At 36.6% G+C, this 18,536-nt stretch overlaps 1 protein-coding gene across 1 annotated transcript in view; it reads left to right on the top strand.

Moving 5' to 3' along the window:
* Window positions 1-1,904: 1,904 nt before the first annotated feature.
* LOC117314867 (alkyldihydroxyacetonephosphate synthase, peroxisomal-like) overlaps window positions 1,905-18,536 on the top strand; it is a 29,822-nt gene continuing 13,190 nt past the window's right edge. The window contains exons 1-15 of the mRNA XM_033868986.1: window positions 1,905-2,119; window positions 5,223-5,312; window positions 7,437-7,527; window positions 9,971-10,091; window positions 10,758-10,832; window positions 12,811-12,882; window positions 13,345-13,424; window positions 13,990-14,070; window positions 14,303-14,428; window positions 15,635-15,743; window positions 16,117-16,244; window positions 17,108-17,159; window positions 17,473-17,612; window positions 17,924-17,973; window positions 18,225-18,294. Of these exons, the coding sequence (XP_033724877.1) occupies window positions 1,956-2,119; window positions 5,223-5,312; window positions 7,437-7,527; window positions 9,971-10,091; window positions 10,758-10,832; window positions 12,811-12,882; window positions 13,345-13,424; window positions 13,990-14,070; window positions 14,303-14,428; window positions 15,635-15,743; window positions 16,117-16,244; window positions 17,108-17,159; window positions 17,473-17,612; window positions 17,924-17,973; window positions 18,225-18,294 (1,449 nt within the window). The 5' untranslated portion in view covers window positions 1,905-1,955. The remainder of the gene's footprint in view (window positions 2,120-5,222; window positions 5,313-7,436; window positions 7,528-9,970; window positions 10,092-10,757; window positions 10,833-12,810; window positions 12,883-13,344; window positions 13,425-13,989; window positions 14,071-14,302; window positions 14,429-15,634; window positions 15,744-16,116; window positions 16,245-17,107; window positions 17,160-17,472; window positions 17,613-17,923; window positions 17,974-18,224; window positions 18,295-18,536) is intronic.

The following is an 18,536-nucleotide window of genomic DNA, read 5'->3' as shown; positions in this document are numbered from 1 at the left end:
TCGGTGATATATTTCAAGGATATTTCTCAAACTTCAATGATCACCAACGTCTCTTGTTGTGCCCGTTCAATTTTGAGTCCGATTGGCAAAACAAAATGGCCGACAGGTGGCTCTTTTGAAACAATTGATTTTTTTATTTTATTTTATTTATTTATTTATTTATTTTTGCTATTTCTTGATAAATTTAAGGGATATTTCATAAAATTCACATGCAGGTTACCCTTGTTCCTTGAGTATGCCCATTCAATTATCAGTCTAATCAGAAAACAAAAGACCGACAGGTAGCCATCTTCGATGTTGACAGTTGAAGGTTGTTTTTTTTAATGAAACTTTGTTCCTTTTACTTTGATATAAAGGTGTTTTTTTATAGCAATGATTCCGGTATGTAAAGATATACAAAGTCATTGTAAATACATGTAAATGATGAGTATGAATTACATATATTATTTAATAATAACATGCATTCCTCAATTTTTATCGTTATTTCCAAAAAAAGCACAATAGGTATATTTCTCAAACTTCACATGTTTATAGGTTTTCGTTTGTCCCTGGTTGTGTCCATTCGATCTTGGGTCTGATTGGGAAAACAAATTGGCCAAAAGGCGGCCATCTTGGATTTGGAAAGTTAAAATTTGATATTGATATACAGCTGTATTTCAGAAAGTCCTTATATCTTTCATAGACTTTCTAATTTAGGTTCACCATGTTATCAAATGATTGAGTGGAAAAGGGGAAAGGAGGGGGAAAAGGAAAAGTACAGAAATTACCATAAGGCATCTGCGATATTTTGTCTCGAGGATTACAGGGAGGAATGTACTACTTCAGGTGTAGGTTTCCTTTTTCTCTAATTGAGCATACTTCATTTTAAGTCTTTTCCAAGAAACAAAATGGCTGAATTTTAAATTTTGTATTGATATTTCTAATTCAATGTAAGTTGTTCTGATATCCCTCTTTGATTGCATATGTAGATTCACCTTGTTATCAAATCATTAACCTGAGTAGAGATAACATAAGCCTTATGGTGCCAGAAGGGGGCGCCGTTATTCATGTGGGATCTCATAAAATATCATGATTTCACTGCAATGAGATGATGGAAATTAATCAAGGCTAAAAGAAAGAAAAATACCCTCCCTAAAAAAACAATATATATATAATTAGCCAATGAAAATAATCATATCGACTCCAAGATCTGTAATTTTTCAACATAAATTCCGTTAGTTTTGTCAGAGTTAGTATATAGGTCTCTGGTTTTGTCTCAGGAGATTCAGTTTGATAATCCAGAGATATATTTCGAAAGATATTTTACTAATTAACAATTCATACGGAATAAAAAACAAAAATACCAACATTATTATATGTTTACAGTATACACAGGCAAAATTCCTTCACGTGAAATTCACTTCCATTTTTTCACATTTTTAATATGAAATACACGTGATTTATTTCATGTGAATTTCACGTGAATAATTTCATATGAATTTCACTTTTTTGCCCTTTTCATTTTCACGAGAAAAAAATCTATGTGAAATTCATGTGAATTTTAAGTGAAGGATTTTTTTCCTGTGTACAAGGTTCGTTTATTTGAGATATCATTTGTATAGTAAATCGGTTTTCTCAGTGATAAAGACTTCAAATAACAAACGAGAATATAATGGGTGCTAGCGTAGAACAAAACAGTGTTTGATAAATGTGTCGGGCTTAGTTTGATACCTTGGATCCAGTTAAGTTGTGTTGCTAGATTCCTAATTCTAAATTAAACCGGATTTTTCACTTGGATATGTTTGTGGAACAACATTATTTTACAAATAGGTGTAGTTCTCGTGCACCGAGGAGCATTTATATTCTAGTCCGGTCCGGATCCCGACTTTTAATTTATTGAGAACATAAATTGACCCTTGACCCCATATGGCATGATACACTGAAGAGTTACACATACCCGAGTTACAGCTAGCGACATGGCAGGGAAACAGCGATTAACTGTAATCAAGGAACACATCAAATCAGACACACATCCATCTGCACGGACAGACGAGTTACAGATTTGCTGTAACGATTGCAGTTCAAGAGATGACGGCCGAGTTACGTTCCAGTCGGAGGCACCCACCATTCCAAAACGCCGGTAACTTCTGATGACACTATACAGTAGATATCTACATGTAGTAACATCACATGTGTCCGGTTTCTAATAATCCATATGATATATATGTAAAAGTTCCACTCTGCTACTATATAAATATATTGTAGTAGAGTGGAATTTTAGTAGTAGACTGGATTTTTGATATATATTATATATGGACTATTAGAAACTGGGCACCTGTGATGTACATGGCGTACTTACATAAGCTAATATTTAGTACAAATTATTCCCAACAGCTGACACTCAGTTAGCTCGAGTTTATCCTGGTCTCCACAGTAGATGTAAGACATTTTGACCGACACAATTTTCTGGTCATTGCGTGTCGAAATGTCTAACGTCTGACACAGGGGCATGTCTAATCTCAAGTATTATATTTAAAAATATAGCCACGATTCCTATGTATGTATATAGAAGAGACTGGTAGTAGAATTATGTAGGTACTGTAGGTGTAGTTTTTGTCTGGAAAAAGAAATTTGAAGAAATAGGTAAGAATTTCAATGGCAATCCAGGCGCGGATCCAGGAATTTGAAAAGGGGGACCCCGGCCCTGCCCCCCTGGATCCACTAGTGGCAATCTGTCATTCCCTTTATAAATAGATAGGTATTTTTGGATATTTTAAAGAATAGACACGCCTCTGTGCGTCTTGTGTTTAGCACAATGGAAATGTGTGCTAATGTGGGACCCACATTTATAAGGGGTGTGATAGGCCTATACATGTATATATAGGGCTCGGAGTGAGGGGTGTGACAGGCCTATACATGTTGTATATATAGGGCTCGGAGTGAGGGGTGTGACAGGCCTATACATGTTGTATATATAGGGCTCGGAGTGAGGGGTGTGACAGGCCTATACATGTTGTATATATAGGGCTCAGTGTGAGGGGTGTGATAGGCCTAGACATGTATATATAGGGCTCGGTGTGAGGGGTGTGACAGGCCTATACATGTTGTATATATAGGGCTCAGTGTGAGGGGTGTGATAGGCCTATACATGTTCTATATATAGGGCTCGGTGTGAGGGGTGTGATAGGTCTATACATGTTGTATATATAGGGCTCAGTGTGAGGGGTGTGATAGGCCTATACATGTTGTATATATAGGGCTCAGTGTGAGGGGTGTGACAGGCCTATACATGTATATATAGGGCTCAGTGTGAGGGGTGTGACAGGCCTATACATGTTGTATATATAGGGCTCAGTGTGAGGGGTGTGACAGGCCTATACATGTATATATAGGGCTCAGTGTGAGGGGTGTGACAGGCCTATATATGTATATATAGGGCTCAGTGTGAGGGGTGTGACAGGCCTATATATGTATATATATGGCTCAGTGTGAGGGGTGTGACAGGCCTATACATGTTGTATATATAGGGCTCAGTGTGAGGGGTGTGATAGGCCTATACATGTTGTATATATAGGGCTCGGTGTGAGGGGTGTGATAGGTCTATACATGTTGTATATATAGGGCTCAGTGTGAGGGGTGTGACAGGCCTATATATGTTGTATATATAGGGCTCAGTGTGAGGGGTGTGACAGGCCTATATATGTATATATAGGGCTCAGTGTGAGGGGTGTGACAGGCCTATATATGTATATATAGGGCTCAGTGTGAGGGGTGTGACAGGCCTATACATGTTGTATATATAGGGCTCAGTGTGAGGGGTGTGACAGGCCTATATATGTATATATAGGGCTCAGTGTGAGGGGTTTGATAGGCCTATACATGTTGCATATAAAGGGCCCAGTGTGAGGGGTGTGACAGGCCTATATATGTATATATAGGGCTCAGTGTGAGGGGTGTGACAGGCCTATATATGTATATATAGGGCTCAGTGTGAGGGGTGTGACAGGCCTATACATGTTGTATATATAGGGCTCAGTGTGAGGGGTGTGACAGGCCTATACATGTATATATAGGGCTCAGTGTGAGGGGTTTGACAGGCCTATACATGTTGTATATATAGGGCTCAGTGTGAGGGGTGTGACAGGCCTATACATGTATATATAGGGCTCAGTGTGAGGGGTGTGACAGGCCTATACATGTTGTATATATGGGGCTCAGTGTGAGGGGTGTGACAGGCCTATACATGTTGTATATATAGGGCTCAGTGTGAGGGGTGTGACAGGCCTATACATGTTGTATATATAGGGCTCAGTGTGAGGGGTGTGACAGGCCTATACATGTATATATAGGGCTGAGTCTGAAATGTAGTATCTGTGTATTTTGTAAACTACTGATGTGTTTTCTTGCCTTTAATGCATCCATGTCTTTCCATAAAAGATATGTTGTAGTTACTAATGTAAGTTACTTCTAATCTGCTGGATACCCCATTAAATGACAGTATCAACTTTAACCATCAAATTAGAACTGTCTATAAGATGCATGTTCCGATCATTGGTATGTTGGCATCAGGTGCTCTTCTATCGGTCTTGTAGACAGAAACTTGTCCAGGCAAGCCTTCCAACAGATTTTAGGGACACCATTTATATAACTGTAATAGACTGTTCAATTCACCTTTAGTCGATATTGTGTCACTCAATCTGTTATCATTATACATACACAAACATGTGGAGCAGACGTGGACTGAACTTGATGCTGGTGGCCAGATTGAGGTAGTTCAAATGGTTAGGAGAGTGTTTCTCTAGAGTTGGTGGTCCAGGGTTCAAGTCCCAGTCTGGTCATTGCATTTTCCCTGTGTTTGGTGCCATACTTAATATCCACAGAAGGTGGTATTAGACGATAGGGTCTTTTCTGGGTGTGTTTAGGGTCGGAGACTTTGTTGAAAGATGGATAGGAATGTAATGGAACTAGACTGGACTTCATTCCGAATGTTCAGGCAGCTCAAATGGTTAGGCTTTTGATACATATAGATCTGTCTAGAGATTTGTGGTTCTGGGTTAAAGTCCCAGTGTGGTCATAGTAGTTTTCCTCTCTTGTTACAGGTGTGTTTGATTTATTGAGAAGTAATTGAAGGATTTTTCTTTCTTGTGTTCCAACCTATCCACTGAACTAAAATGATTGAATCTATGATTTGTTGCTAATTTGTATGTGCTGAAATTGTGATGTCATTTGTTATATTGTTACAGGCAAGAAATACTAAAATGGAATGGTTGGGGTTACAAAGATTCAAAATTTAACCTCAATAAGGATGGCCAAGTAGAGTTTAGTGGAGAAAGGTAACTATCAACGTTATATTATAATGTCTCCTGTCTCAGTGGAGAAAGGTAACTATAAACGTTATATTATAATGTCTCCTGTCTCAGTGGAGAAAGGTAACTATAAACTTTATATTATAATATCTCCTGTCCCGGTGGAGAAAGGTAACTATAAACTTTATATTATAATGTCTCCTGTCTCAGTGGAGTAAGGTAACTATAAACTTTATATCATAATGTCTCCTGTCTCAGTGGAGAAAGGTAACTATAAACTTTATATTATAATGTCTCCTGTCTCAGTGGAGAAAGGTATCTATAAATTTTATATTATAATGTCTCCTGTCTCAGTGGAGTAAGGTAACTATAAACTTTATATCATAATGTCTCCTGTCTCAGTGGAGAAAGGTAACTATAAACTTTATATTATAATGTCTCCTGTCTCAGTGGAGAAAGGTAACTATAAACTTTATATTATAATGTCTCCTGTCTCAGTGGAGAAAGGTATCTATAAACTTTATATTATAATGTCTCCTGTCTCAGTGGAGTAAGGTAACTATAAACGTTATATTATAATGTCTCCTGTCTCGGTGGAGAAAGGTAACTATAAACTTTATATTATAATGTCTCCTGTCTCAGTGGAGAAAGGTATCTATAAACTTTATATTATAATGTCTCCTGTCTCGGTGGAGAAAGGTAAATATAAACTTTATATTATAATGTCTCCTGTCTCAGTGGAGAAAGGTAACTATAAACTTTATATTATAATATCTCCTGTCTCAGTGGAGAAAGGTATCTATAAACTTTATATTATAATGTCTCCTGTCCCAGTGGAGAAAGGTAACTATACGCTTTATATTATAATGTCTCCTGTCTCAGTGGAGAAAGGTAACTATAAACTTTATATTATAATGTCTCCTGTCTCAGTGGAGTAAGTAACAATAAACTTTATATTATAATGTCTCCTGTCTCAGTGGAGAAAGGTAACTATAAACTGTATATTATAATGTCTCCTGTCTCAGTGGAGTAAGTAACAATAAAGTTTATATTATAATGTCTCCTGTCTCGGTGGAGTAAGGTAACTATAAACTTTATATTATAATGTCTCCTGTCTCAGTGGAGAAAGGTAACTATAAACTTCATATTATAATATTCAGAAATGGCATAACATTATCATTCTTGTATGAAAAGACCACAATTTTACATACAACATTTCATTTTCAAACTGGAATTATAACTTACTTGCGAATATATTTGTATATAATGATGTATTCTGCTTCGTAACATCGCGGTACCGGTGGGGCGAATCGTCTCAAATCTCACTACGGCGGCCCATACTCGCAAAACACCGTATTGACAATATTTGACTAATTCAATGCCATTATTTTTCATTTTCCCCAACTTAGATTTTTCTAGACTTTTGGTATGATTTAAAGGGTGTCGTATTCTATTTAAAACCAATAAAGTTAATTCTTTTGCAATTAGTTTGAGGTCAAATCTTTAAATGACTGGACTATATCTCATCAAACTTCATTTACATCACTTTGCAGTTGTCTTTAAACAATAATATTGCTTTGCCATCTGTAATGTAACTTTGCAGGTAAACTTCTAAACTGGATATTTTATGCTGGTATAAAGAGTACCCACAGTGGTATCTCACATTCTAAAGAGAAAAACTCACAAGCCTTCTAAATTTTTTCACAAAAAATATATACAAAAATACAAATAAAATATAGCTAAATTTAGTCTTCAATTCAACTTCATATAATATTTATTTCTCCATTTATTCTACATTTGGTGATCAATCTGAAACAAGGAAGAGAGTTATGTTATTTTTAGGGAATGTATAACCACTGGGTAGTCTAGACACTAATGAATAGTAAAGCAGATATATATCTAAATGTAAATAAGTAAGTTTTTCTTTTCTGACTTACAGCATGTTTGTTTATTTCTGATAAGTGATGGTACAGTCAGGTTAACAAAAATAACTGCCACTAGTTCATTTCAATATAAACATATTTCAATTTTATCAAAGCCTGGTATTTCATCATTGTTTTTTCTGATTCTGTCCTGTTTCTCACAGTTGTTCCCAGTTAGATGGTTAAAATATATGAAAATAATAATCCACCATTTTCATGTTACTGACAGGTATCGACTTAGTGGACAGGTAATGCCACAACTTCGAGATTGGATGATGGCGACAGTAGGCATTAGTTTGGACCACAAAACACCTGCTCAGGTAGGTCATACTCAGAATACCTATAACCAGGTACATCAGGTACACAACATCTAACCAGGTACATCACATACACAACATCTAACCAGGTACATCACATACACAACATCTAACCAGGTAAGTCACACACACACCACCAAACCAGGTAAGTCACACACACACAACACCTAACCAGGTACATCACGTACACAACACCTAACCAGGTATGTCACACACACACGACACCTTACCAGGTATGTCACACACACACGACACCTAACCAGGTATGTCACACACGCATCACACCTAACCAGGTACGTCACACACACACACACACACACACACACAACACCAAACCAGGTATGTCACACACACACGACACCTAACCAGGTACATCACGTACACAACATCTAACCAGGTATGTCACATGTACACACACACACACACACACCATCTTACCAGATATGTCACACACACACGACACCTAACCAGGTACATCTCACACACACACACCACCAAACCAGATATGTCACACACACACAACACCTTACCAGGTAGGTCACACACACACAACACCTTACCAGGTAGGTCACACACACACAACACCAAACCAGGTATGTCATACACACACAACACCTAACCAGGTAAGTCACACACACACAACACCTAACCAGGTAAGTCACACACACAACACCTAACCAGGTAAGTCACACACACACAACACCTAACCAGGTAAGTCATACACACACAACACCTAACCAGGTACGTCACACACACAACACCTAACCAGGTATGTCATACACACACAACATCTAACAAGGTAAGTCACACACACATACACACACAACATCTAACCAGGTAAGTCACACACACACAACATCTAACAAGGTAAGTCACACACACATACACACACAACATCTAACCAGGTAAGTCACACACACACACACACACAACACCTAACCAGGTAAGTCACACACACAACACCTAACCAGGTAAGTCACACACACAACATCTAACCAGGTATGTCACACACACAACACCTAACCAGGTAAGTCACACACACACAACACCTAACCAGGTAAGTCACACACACACACCACCTAACCAGGTAAGTCACACACACAACACCTAACCAGGTAAGTCACACACACACACACACACACACACACACACACACACACACACACACACACACACACACACAACACCTAACCAGGTAAGTCACACACACACAACACCTAACCAGGTAAGTCACACACACACAACACCTAACCAGGTAAGTCACACACACAACACCTAACCAGGTAAGTCACACACACACAACACCTAACCAGGTAAGTCACACACACACAACACCTAACCAGGTAGGTCACACACACAACACCTAACCAGGTAAGTCACACACACACAACACCTAACCAGGTAAGTCACACACACAACACCTAACCAGGTAAGTCACACACACACACCATCTAACCAGGTAAGTCACACACACAACACCTAACCAGGTAGGTCACACACACACACAACACCTAACCAGGTAAGTCATACACACAACACCTAACCAGGTAAGTCACACACACACAACACCTAACCAGGTAAGTCACACACACACAACACCTAACCAGGTAGGTCACACACACACACAACACCTAACCAGGTATGTCACACACACAACACCTAACCAGGTACGTCACACACACACAACACCTAACCAGGTAAGTCACACACACACAACACCTAACCAGGTAAGTCACACACACACAACACCTAACCAGGTAGGTCACACACACACACAACACCTAACCAGGTAAGTCACACACACAACACCTAACCAGGTACGTCACACACACACAACACCTAACCAGGTAAGTCACACACACAACACCTAACCAGGTAAGTCACACACACACAACATCTAACCAGGTAAGTCACACACACACAACACCTAACCAGGTAGGTCACACACACAACACCTAACCAGGTAAGTCACACACACACAACACCTAACCAGGTAGCTGTCACACACACAACACCTAACCAGGTAGGTCACACACACAACACCTAACCAGGTAAGTCACACACGCACACAACACCTAACCAGGTAAGTCACACACGCACACAACACCTAACCAGGTAAGTCACACACACAGCATCTAACCAGATGGGCCAAAATGAGGACATCTGCTCATGCAGATATCATAATAAATATATTTATTTTGGCAGTCTTTTAAACAACATAGACTCTTTACTATTAAGATAGATAGTAATTATAAGTTATGCATTGATGATTATAAATCTGCAGAAAAGTCTTCAGTCAAGATTTTTACATTCTTTGTATATATCAGATGTTTTATTCTATCTGTACATTTTTTGAAGTTGATAAATACCAGTAATTCCAGTTAATAAAGTTTTAGATATTCCAGATATGCATGTGATTTATGGAATATTTTGACAATATTTGCAGCCAGAACTCACAGCAAAAGACATTCCAGCACCAGTTAGGAATGAAGACTTCATATCCGAGCTACGGAAGAAAGGAGTAGCCTTCACTGATGATTGTCAGGACAGACTTTTCCGAGCTCACGGTAAGTATCAATTCTGTTGATGAACATGGCCAACCATCATAACTTACTTTCATTGGGTTGTCTCCCTTGTTCATCGCAGGACCAGATAAAATGTCCTCATGTCAATTTAGGTCAAATTCAGATAAATATTTTCAGGTCAAATTGACCTGAACAGAACAGAACAGTCAATTCATGTCAAGAAACTGACCTGAATTAGACCTAAAAATAACATGAGAAGTTTTTCTTTCTGAAATTAAGATCAAATTTACCTCAAGACATTTTGCCTGTGTAGAGATACAAAACTTGAACATCATATTCTATTTCAACCAATTAATATAAAACCAGACAGATCAAAACTGACGCTAATGTGTATATATATAAATAAAACATTCTGTCCAGAAATTTGGGTAGAAGCTTCAAGTATAGATTCAATGTCATTGAGGGATTGGGGTTGTCACAGTTTAGTATAATTTTTGTGCATTTTAGGAACATCCAGAATGTAATGTTAGGTAACGGTGTAAAATTCTGACTTTCTACTGTAACATATTTATCATTTATATACCATTGTTATATGAAGAATGATATATATATATACTGACTACACAGTTCTGACTTTTATCAGTACATTTTCACCCATGTATATATTATTATTTTGATTCTGAACCTGTATTTCTTTATGCCGTCCAGGTCACACATTGCATGAAGTGTTTGTCCTTAGGGAAGGGATATTCAAACGCATTCCAGACCTCGTAGTGTGGCCGAGTAAGTATCTGATTTCCATTCTTGTGTAGAATATACTTTCTTAGAGATGTTTGAATGTGTTGAAAGCTGAGGGTGATAATTACTGTCTTTGGCATTACAGAGCTGATGGTTATGAGTTATACAAGGGTGTAAATGTTCTAATAATCTGTCTCTTGTTTACAATTTAGGGTGTAAATGTTCTAATCATCTGTCTCTTGTTTACAATTTAGGGTGTAAATGTTATAATCATCTGTCTCTTGTTTACAATTTAGGGTGTAAATGTTCTAATAATCTGTCTCTTGTTTACAATTTAGGGTGTAAATGTTTTAATTATCTGTCTCTTGTTTACAATTTAGGGTGTAAATGTTCTAATCATCTGTCTCTTGTTTACAATTTAGGGTGTAAATGTTCTTATCATCTGTCTCTTGTTTACAATTTAGGGTGTAAATGTTCTAATAATCTGTCTCTTGTTTACAAATTAGGGTGTAAATGTTATAATCATCGGTCTTTTGTTTACAATTTAGGGTGTAAATGTTCTAATAATCTGTCTCTTGTTTACAATTTAGGGTGTAAATTTTCTAATAATCTGTCTTTTGTTTACAATTTAGGGTGTAAATGTTCTAATAATCTGTCTCTTGTTTACAATTTAGGGTGTAAATGTTCTAATAATCTGTCTCTTGTTTACAATTTAGGGTGTAAATGTTATAATCATCTGTCTTTTGTTTACAATTTAGGGTGTAAATGTTCTAATAATCTGTCTCTTGTTTACAATTTAGGGTGTAAATGTTCTAATAATCTGTCTTTTGTTTACAATTTAGGGTGTAAATGTTCTAATAATCTGTCTCTTGTTTACAATTTAGGGTGTAAATGTTCTAATAATCTGTCTCTTGTTTACAATTTAGGGTATAAATGTTATAATCATCTGTCTCTTGTTCACAATTTAGGGTGTAAATGTTATAATCATCTGTCTCTTGTTTACAATTTAGGGTGTAAATGTTTTAATTATCTGTCTCTTGTTTACAATTTAGGGTGTAAATGTTCTAATAATCTGTCTCTTGTTTACAATTTAGGGTGTAAATGTTCTAATAATCTGTCTCTTGTTTACAATTTAGGGTGTAAATGTTATATTCATCTGTCTCTTGTTTACAATTTAGGGAGGATAATGGGATTAACCTTATTCAGTCTTTATAGTCTGTTTCCTAGTTTAATTTTGAGTAAAAAGCTTTGAAATAAGAAAAAATCTACTTAAAAGTCTTTTTTTTTTCTTTATTCCATCAAAATTGGCTTTTAAAATTAATTTTGTTGATACAAGGGCTGATTGATAAGTTGTGAGCCTCATATTGAAGGGGGTACCCAAGGGTGTTTTTTTTTTAAAGTCGTACTATTCTCTGGCTATATAAAGATTGTGTCTTGATTTAATTGATTGATCATCCGCCTTATTCACCTGATCTCACTCCATCAGACTTTCATTTATTTCCAAAACTGAAAACAGTTATTTCAGACACCCTAACCCTTACATGCAGTGGGTGACTTTTTGAACAGACAAGAGTTCTATAAAAGTGGCATTGAGGCCCTTTAACACCACTGGCAAAAGTGTAAAGATACTGAAGGGGATCATGTTGAAAAATCATACAATAAGTCCGGCAAAATTCAAATCGTTCAATATGAGGCTCACAACTTATCAATCATCCCTCGTATCAGAGATTCTGAGCTGTTGATTATGCATACACCTGCTGTCTCATCTTGAGAAGTCCTTTAACTTGTTTCTCAGTTTATAAGCGTGCATGTCCATACTCAGGACATCCAGTAGACCCCTGAGAGTATGTTTTTTAACAAAAATCATATTAGAATCTTGGTTTGAAAGCACATCATTGACTATTTGACATATGTTTTGACTCTTCACATTTCTGAGAAGTGGTGATTTGACTTCTGAAATTGCTAAATCTTCAAGGTTTGGATGGTATTATATCAGTGTATTGTTATGTTGTTGTGATTTCAGATTCCCATAATGACTGTGTTAAAGTGGTCAACTTGGCATGTCAACATAATGTTGTGCTCATCCCATTTGGTGGTAAGTTTCTGTTTCCTTAGACATGACTAATAAAACTGATTAAAAATAAGCTCATTATGTTCAATATTTTGAAGTGTAACTACTTTCATATTAAATACAGTTAAGTAATAATTGCCTGTTATTAAATTAAATTTGCATAATATATTATGTAAACAGTCCTATTTGAAATTTTTTTTTCTGCTCAGATTCAATGGAAATTAATTCTTCAGTTATCATTAAAAACATCAAAAAATCAAAATTAATGAACAACAGTTACTTGATCATTTTCAATAAGGAATTATCAATCTGGATTTGGACTACAACTGTTATTCATCAGCCAGCATAACGAAACATTTTATAACATTGTATCTATTGTTTTTTATCAAGGCTTTCCTGGTAAACCCCACCTTTCTTAGAGTCTTTGTTTTAGCAATGATTGTAAATCTATAAGTGAATGATGTTCTGATTTTATTTGCCTACAAGGGGGCACCACTGTGTCTGGAGCTGTCGAATGTCCAGAGGGAGAAACCAGAATGATAGTATCCTTGGATACATCACAGATGGTAGGTACATAAGGTCATTAATAATATACAGTAGTAAAACCTCACTTACTGGAGCTCCTAGGAACCATAGTTTCACCCATGTCACCCTTTTGTGTTTACTGTAAGGAAGAAATACACTTTGAAACTGCAGTTATTTGATTACAAGAAAGGACACAGTACATAGGATGTCTGAAACAGTAAATGCCTACCTGTAGATATCTGTCATACATGTACATCCATAGCTGGTCACGGTTAATTTGAATTACAGATTTACAAAAATATATATGAATGTTTTCTGACATAGAACCATTATAAACTTTTGTGATATCTTCACTCAAAACAGCCATGCAGGATAGGCTGAAATATGTTTTGTCATGTACATACAATGTAGTTATGGAAGTAAAGAGACACATTCAAGACTGGCCCCTTGTAAAAGTGGCATTGGACATTTCATAGAAGAAAAACCTTTGTCCTGTAGCAATCCCCGATAGTGAAAATGATAGAATCTCTGAATATACAGCTGCAAATTTACCATTTTCTTTCATTTTAGATATTCTTTAACCTAATTATGTATTTTTTTTATAAGAACAAGATCCTGTGGGTAGATGAGAAGAACTTGATAGCCAAATGTGAAGCAGGGATCATAGGTCAAGACCTGGAACGGCGGGTAAATACAGTCATAATAGATAAATTAGGTTAATGAACAAATAATTTTCAAGATCTGAAGATGTTCTTCCGAATTACACAAATTGATGTATAGGGAATGAGTGCATATTTGGCCATGGCTTATACAGAATGTATTGCTTTAAAAATATGTTTGTGCTAGCATGCAAAACTTTTCATAAGAAATATTGATGTATCTATCAAATAATTCCCCTTTTTGTTTTGTTGATTTGCAGCTAGCCGAGAAAGGGTTCTGTACAGGTCATGAACCTGACTCCATGGAGTTCAGCTCCCTAGGGGGCTGGGTAGCTACCCGAGCTTCTGGCATGAAGAAGAACATCTATGGCAACATAGAGGATTTAGTTAGTACTTTATACCTTCTTATTTAGTCACTGGTATTTTATGAGAGGGTTGTGATAGCTGAGTTGTTTAGAGCATTGGCCATGTAACCTCAGATAAAAATCTTATGTGTGTAGTTCGACATTCTCTACCCGTGTCAGTTTGTAGTTCTCAGGAAGCTGGTTGTGTCCATGGGCAAGACTTTTTGCCATAATTGCTCTGGATGGGATGTGACGGGCCTCACGTATTTTGTTCAGTCATGTAGTCACCAAATACTACAAGCAGGCCCTGCATCATAGGTGTTACTTTACTTAAGGTGTCCCGACACTTTAACACTAGCCCTCCACTTCTGGGTTGCGAGTTCGAAACCTACGTGGGGCAGTTGCCAGGTACTGACCGTAGGCCGGTGGTTTTTCTCCTGATACTCCGGCTTTCCTCCACCTCCAAAACCTGGCACGTCCTTAAATGACCCTGGCTGTTAATAGGACGTTAAACAAAAACAAACCAAAACAGTGTTACTTTCCTAGCAGCAACAGCGTCAACACTTCTGTTAAACTCGATATTTCTGTCCAAGTATATAAGCTGTCATCATGGCACCTGGAACATACATGTATCTGTATATAACCATCCCAAGACACCTTTCAGATTCAGAATTTCTAATGAAATTTACTGTTAATTGGACTTTGTTGCGATGTGAATAAATTGGGCCATGTTTAAGTTTTCTGTTTAAATGGGAGATAAGTTTAATTTCTCACAAAGTATTCTGCTGTCATAACCAAACCTGGATTATACTTTCACCTATGCAGGGCATATCTAGGTGCATTTCAAATTCTGTACTTCACCTACAGTTTACCGTTAATTGGATTTTGTTAATTGATTGTACTATGTTTAAGTTTTCTGATTAAATGGGGGTTGAGCTTAATTAGTCACCTTTTGTATTTGGAGAAAAAAACATTAAAGAAATATAATCTTTTCTGACATAAAAATCAGGTATTTACAACGTACAATGAATACAATAAATACCAAATGTCGTCTTACTCATACACTAAATGATTGTAGAAGTAGAAGACATGTGAGACATATAATTACGTGTAATTCTTGTGATATTAATTCTCAATTAACTACTTTCTGGAATTAATGGAATGCTTCTTAATGTATAAATTTGTCTATAATGAGTATTGTTGTTGTAGTGATTATGGAATTACTGATATATTTGTTTGGGTTGGCAGATTGTACACATTAAGTTTGTGACTCCTAAGGGTGTCATGGAGAAAAGTTGTCAAGTACCACGAATATCATCAGGACCAGACATTCACCACTTCATTATGGGGTCAGAAGGTGAGGTTGGATTTCCCTTTTCTAATTATTTTTTTTTCCTTGAAAGACTTAAATACTGACCTGTGATTCATAGCTGGCAATTTTGTCAAAGTCACAATTTCTCTGTTGAAGTAGTTCAAGCAACCTCAGTTTTCTATATTGTTATCATACAATGTATATTGCGATATTTTGAGAATGTTTATCTAGATATTTCACTGCATTTACTTTATACCTATTTGTGGGTTATATTTTGTATTCCCCTAGTTGATAAGTCCAGTTAACATATCTTCACTTGTGTATACTCTGCTAATTCTTGTGGTGTTCATTATGAACTTTACTAACTTTTCTGGTGTTCATTATGTTCTTTTCTAACTTTTTTGGTGCTCCAACACAGGTACACTTGGCGTGGTCACTGAAGTAGCTATCAAAGTGAGACCTCTACCAGAATGTAAGAAATATGGGTCCATCGTGTTTCCAGGGTTTGAGAATGGAGTGGCATGTCTGAGAGAGGTTGCTAAGCAGGTAAGATGACTTTGAAACATAATGTTATTGTGCTAGGAAATGTTATACTCCACTTCTACTCAGTCTAGTTTCATTAAAATGCACTATCAGATAATAGCCCTACATTTAAAGTAAGTCTCTATAGATATACCCACCTAGATTTGGTGACCTTGGTTATCTCTTATATATATCCTCCCAGACGTCTGGTGACCTGGGTTATATCTATAGATATCCCCCCAGACATCTGGTGACCTGGGTTATATCTATATACATCCTCCCAGACAATTGGTAACCTGGGTTATATCTATAGATATCCTCCCAGACATCTGGTGACCTGGGTTATATCTATAGATATCCTCCCAGACATCTGGTGACCTGGGTTATATCTAGATATCCTCCCAGACATCTGGTGACCTGAGTTATATCTATAGATATCCTCCCAGACATCTGGTGACCTGGGTTATATCTATAGATATCCTCCCAGACATCTGGTGACCTGGGTTATATCTAGATATCCTCCCAGACATCTGGTGACCTGAGTTATATCTATAGATATCCTCCCAGACATCTGGTGACCTGGGTTATATCTAGATATCCTCCCAGACATCTGGTGACCTGAGTTATATCTATAGATATCCTCCCAGACAATTGGTGACCTGCGTTATATCTATAGATATCCTCCCAGACATCTGGTGACCTGGGTTATATCTATAGATATCCACTCAGACATCTAGTTATTTTGGATTCATAGTTGGTCATGGGCTTTAGTCAATGTTTATTGCAGTCTAATGACCAGAGTTTGAGACATATATCAGTAGAAGTTTTAGACAGATAAGTTTGTTAACCTTTGGGCTTTTTAATGATGATTTTAATTTTTGATGCAGAGATGTGCCCCAGCCTCCATCAGGCTTATGGACAACCAACAGTTCCAGTTTGGTATGTCAGCATACACATTCTTACTATTAAAAAAAATAACAATTTGAGGATCGGTATTCAAATGTTACATTTATCTCTGTCTATATGCATCTTAAATTAAACGTTGAATATTAATTTCTTTTACTGTTACATGATATATATGTACAATAATGATACATCAGATTCGTAATATCTGACTGATAATCTTTGTGTGACAGGACAAATAACTTATGATGTTTATCATTTATGTTAAAAGCATATTACAGAATGGTGCATGAACATGTATATGTTTCTATACTTCGACTGTCACTTATAGAAATTCTAACATATATAGGTCATGCCCTGAAGCCAGAGAGTGGATCCATGCTGACAAGCTTTGTTGACGGAATTAAGAAATTTTATATTACCAAGCTGAAGGGATTTGATCCGCAGAAGCTCAGTGTTGCAACTCTTCTGTTTGAAGGTACCCAACAGGTATGGTGTAATTGGGTTTACTTTTTACATAATTGCCAACCTTTTCCCTTCTTGATAGTTCTGATCAGACAACCTCATTCTTTTCTTATAATACTAAAAGAGTAATATAACCAGAAATAAGAATCTTAGAGTATTGCAACAGACAGGTGATCTGCCTCTAATTTTAAGGTGTAAAGTGACATTGTTTCTGCAAACCAGATCTTTTCATTTAGCATTAGGAATTGGCTGTTGAATGGTTAAACTGTCTACTATATATGTATATGTATGACTTCCATAGGCTACCTGTGCTTACAGTAGCATTGTATTTTCAGGAAGTGGCTGCACAAGAAAAGAGAGTGTATGAAATTGCATCAAAATTCGGGTAGGTTTACTTTTCATGATGAACTAATAAGTACCATTACAGTCGATAAGAAAAAAAAGTTGTAGATTTATTGTACATAATATATCTTGTGATCATTTGTATGACTTGCATTGTGTATTGTCCATTAATTTAAATAAATATTAAGTGATTCTGAATTCTGATTCTGAATTTAATAATTGCGCATCTTCTCTAAAATTGGTTAAACAAGATTTTGATTAATGGCAGTGTATCTATTTATTGTACTGTTACAGAGGTCTAGCCGCAGGAGCTGACAATGGAGAGAGGGGCTACATGTTGACATTTGTTATAGCTTATCTCAGGGTAATATGGCACTAACAGTTTCATCCTTTCTGTAACATATCGAAATCCACACAGTAACCTACAGTGTTTATCCCACAGTTTCCCCATACCTATAGTAATAAGTATAGACAGGGTATATTGCATTTGAGTAAAAACGACAATTGATGCTATTTTTTGTCATGTGATGAGTCGGTCCCCCACTTTGTCTTTATGTGTTTAGGCTTATTACAAAAAAAATATTGTAGATCAAAATAAATTCAATC

The sequence above is a fragment of the Pecten maximus genome, chromosome 2, assembly GCF_902652985.1.
Source record: "Pecten maximus chromosome 2, xPecMax1.1, whole genome shotgun sequence".
NCBI classification, from domain to species: Eukaryota; Metazoa; Mollusca; class Bivalvia; order Pectinida; family Pectinidae; genus Pecten; species Pecten maximus.
The sequence above is the reverse complement of the archived record's forward strand: the minus strand, read 5'-3'. Positions and strand labels throughout refer to the sequence as shown.